The following is a 3,141-nucleotide window of genomic DNA, read 5'->3' on the forward strand; positions in this document are numbered from 1 at the left end:
GTTTTGTTTTGTTTGTCTACCCTCCCTCCCAAATGTAAAGCGTCTTTGGGTTCAAGGAAAGCGCTATAGAAATAAAATGTATTATTATTATATAATTTACCCATTCATGACAGCTGTACTTGCAATGACTTTCCCATTTAATTAGTTTTAAAGGTGTTTTGTGTAACATTTAATATCCCAGAAAACTAGCTGTACATCTCAACAACAACTTTAATAATAAATAAATGAATGCAAAAATAAATTAATCCATTTAAACGTTAGTGAACAAATAAATAAAAAGGAAATGTATAGGCCTACTTGGGTGAAGCAAATACATTTAATGGCACATTTTATTATTATTATTTTATATTTATTTATTATTTATTTCGAGTTTTTTTTATTTATGAATTTGGTTTAGGTTTTGGCAAGTTCTGTCCTCCATTTTTGTCAACTGTTGAAATAAGATAAGGAAACAATGTTGTTACCCTTTCATGCTTTAGCGATGGCTTTGTGTTTTTACTCAGGCAGTCTTTGGGCACGGTGGATGGGTCCGTTGCTGATGACGTATCTGGTGATTTGGAAGATGTTGTAGCAGGAACTTTAATATACACTGCGTTGTTTTAAAATTAATGGTAACCTACGTTGACAAATGCGTAGTACGTACTATAAGCCCCAAAATGGAACAAACTGCACATATACCAAACTGAAAGGTGAGTTTGTTTTTAATGTAATATCTCTAAACAAAGAGGCATGTGAGCTAGCTCTGATAGCCTTTTCAGACACACCAAAGCTGTACAGTATTTAACCACTAGCTGTCAAACTGCTTAGACAATGATGTTATTCCAAAATTGACTTGGTTGACGACAATATTATTTACAACCTAGGGATTTATTTACAATTATTTATTTTACAGTTACTTCTTTGGTCATAATCGGCTTATAATAATTGACCAAGCAGGAACGTTATGTCAACACAATCACTGTTATTGCAGGTGATACAAAGCTCGCACACCAATGAAAAAGATTGCATCGTTTCTAGATTATGTAAACGTAATAATACGTTGTGCTTTGAATATTTGATGCTAATTGGATTACAGTTTTGTAACCTGTGACTAAAACTCTTGAGCAATGTTCTGGGGGTTATCGTTTGCTAACATGATAGGCCTACAATTTACATATTTCTGAACAGACACTGGAGCTAGTTTTTCTCCAAAAAAATTGGAGGGGAAAGAACAAGCTTGGTATAGTTAACGAAATGGGATTACATAAAAGACAAGCCAGTCAGCCAATTACTGTCAGCTAGCTAATATTAGCTCATGTAGTTTCTTTCATACAGATAATGTCTAGAGAACTTGCTTTTCAATTATACTTTTTTTCCTATTCCTCTTGAAATAGTGATATCATTAGATAATAAGATTTTACAGTAACAAGTGTGTAATTTCTTAACTAGACAGTAGAAACCACTTTTTCACCTTGCACTGGTTGATAGCTCAGTTAAACTGAAGCCAGAGTCAAAGTGTAACAGCAACTGTTTAGCCAGGCCATAATGTTAAATCAGACTTGTGAGGCTTTAATTGGTTCTGGATGTGACTTTTTTTATCCTCAGCTTCAGGTCAGACTACAGCTATGCCTCAGAAACCACAAAAGAGTGCCCAGACGGCTCACTACATTGAGCTGGGAAGTTATCAGTACTGGCCCGTGCTGGTGCCCCGTGGTATCAGACTGTACACCTATGAACAGATCCCAGTGTTTCTGAGGGAGAACCCTTACATAACTGATGGATACAGAGCCTACCTGCCCTCCAGGCTGTGCATCAAGAGGTAAAGAATATAATAATGTGTTCAGACTCAAAAGCTAGACCACACTGAAACAGAAAAACATTGTTGGAATAATAATACATGTAAATTGTGGATTTCATTACAACTGTGTAGGGGGAAATGTTTTATTTCTCCACCTTGGTTTTAGTGCCCATTGTTTATGCTAAAATACCCCACGGATATGTTGTATCATGTGCCAACTAAATGGCTTTTTTTTAGCCACTTACAAAGTCATTGTTTTAGATGTGTTGATTATATGAAGTGACATAAGTTTTACAGTCAGTAAATAGCAGCAACATTTAAAAAAAAAAAAAGGGATCCCAAATTGTAAACTTTCTGGAATCCAAACATTTTCTTATTGCATGTTGTGTGTTACTGCTTACTCCGCGACCCGGTTTTCGGATAAGCGTTAGAAGATGGATGGATGTTGTGTGTTGGGCTGCGCTGTTGCTTGTCATTACAGATCTCAAGCTAAAATATTATTTTAGAGAAGTATAATGCAATATTTCTTAAATCTGATGTATCTGTTTATATATCTGTGCAGCCTCTTCATTCTGTCAAATGAGACGGTGAATATCTGGAGCCATCTGTTGGGCTTCCTGCTATTCTTCTTTATCGGCGTGTACAACATGGCCACAGTGCTGCCGGCCATCGGCGCCTCCAAAGAGGATTACGTCATCTACTCCATCGGACTCTTCTGCTTCCAGGTACAGGACCCAGCTTTCATTTCTCCATTGCCATTCTGTGGAAAATATGATTAGTATGTCTCCTTATTACTGTAACATATTTGTGTGCATGTAAATGGTCTGCAAAGAATCAGAATCAAGTTTATTGCAAGGTACGTTTCCACATACAAGGAATTAGCTTTCGTGTCTGGTGGTGTGAACAGAAACAATCTAAGAAAAGTTTCTTGGGTAAAAAAAATACAAAGATAATAAAAATAAGTATTTTTAAGAAACTAAGAAAGGCTACAATCCCAAAGCTACCTCCAGAGAGAGTTTCTCTCCCACACTCCACCCCTTCCTAAAACACATCCATCTGACTCCTTTGTTTACCTCCTTAACATGGTGACATCAATATGTAACACTCGCGCTTCTATTGGCTACAGCTCCAACACATTGACTGGGATGGGCTAAAGGGTGGGACATTTCCAACATATTTCTAAGCGGTTGACCAATCACAACAGAGCCAACCAGCTAGCCAATCAGAGCAGACTGGGCTCTGGTTTCAGACAGAGGGTGAAAAGAGGTGCTGCAGACAAATTAAGACCTTTTTGTACATTAAATCATGTAAACATGTCACAGTAGAGTCACAAAATACAATTGAAACCTTAACATTTGTAACAT

At 36.9% G+C, this 3,141-nt stretch overlaps 1 protein-coding gene across 1 annotated transcript in view; it reads left to right on the top strand.

Annotated features, from left to right (window-relative positions):
• The first annotated feature begins 511 nt into the window (after nt 1-511).
• The window catches only part of LOC104954486 (progestin and adipoQ receptor family member 3-like), a 13,356-nt gene continuing 10,726 nt past the window's right edge, over nt 512-3,141 (top strand). The window contains exons 1-3 of the mRNA XM_010781601.1: nt 512-689; nt 1,585-1,798; nt 2,340-2,502. Coding sequence (XP_010779903.1) covers nt 629-689; nt 1,585-1,798; nt 2,340-2,502 — 438 coding nt within the window. The 5' untranslated portion in view covers nt 512-628. The remainder of the gene's footprint in view (nt 690-1,584; nt 1,799-2,339; nt 2,503-3,141) is intronic.

Source organism: Notothenia coriiceps, unplaced genomic scaffold, assembly GCF_000735185.1.
Source record: "Notothenia coriiceps isolate Sejong01 unplaced genomic scaffold, NC01 NC01_scaffold00023411, whole genome shotgun sequence".
NCBI classification, from domain to species: domain Eukaryota; kingdom Metazoa; phylum Chordata; class Actinopteri; order Perciformes; family Nototheniidae; genus Notothenia; species Notothenia coriiceps.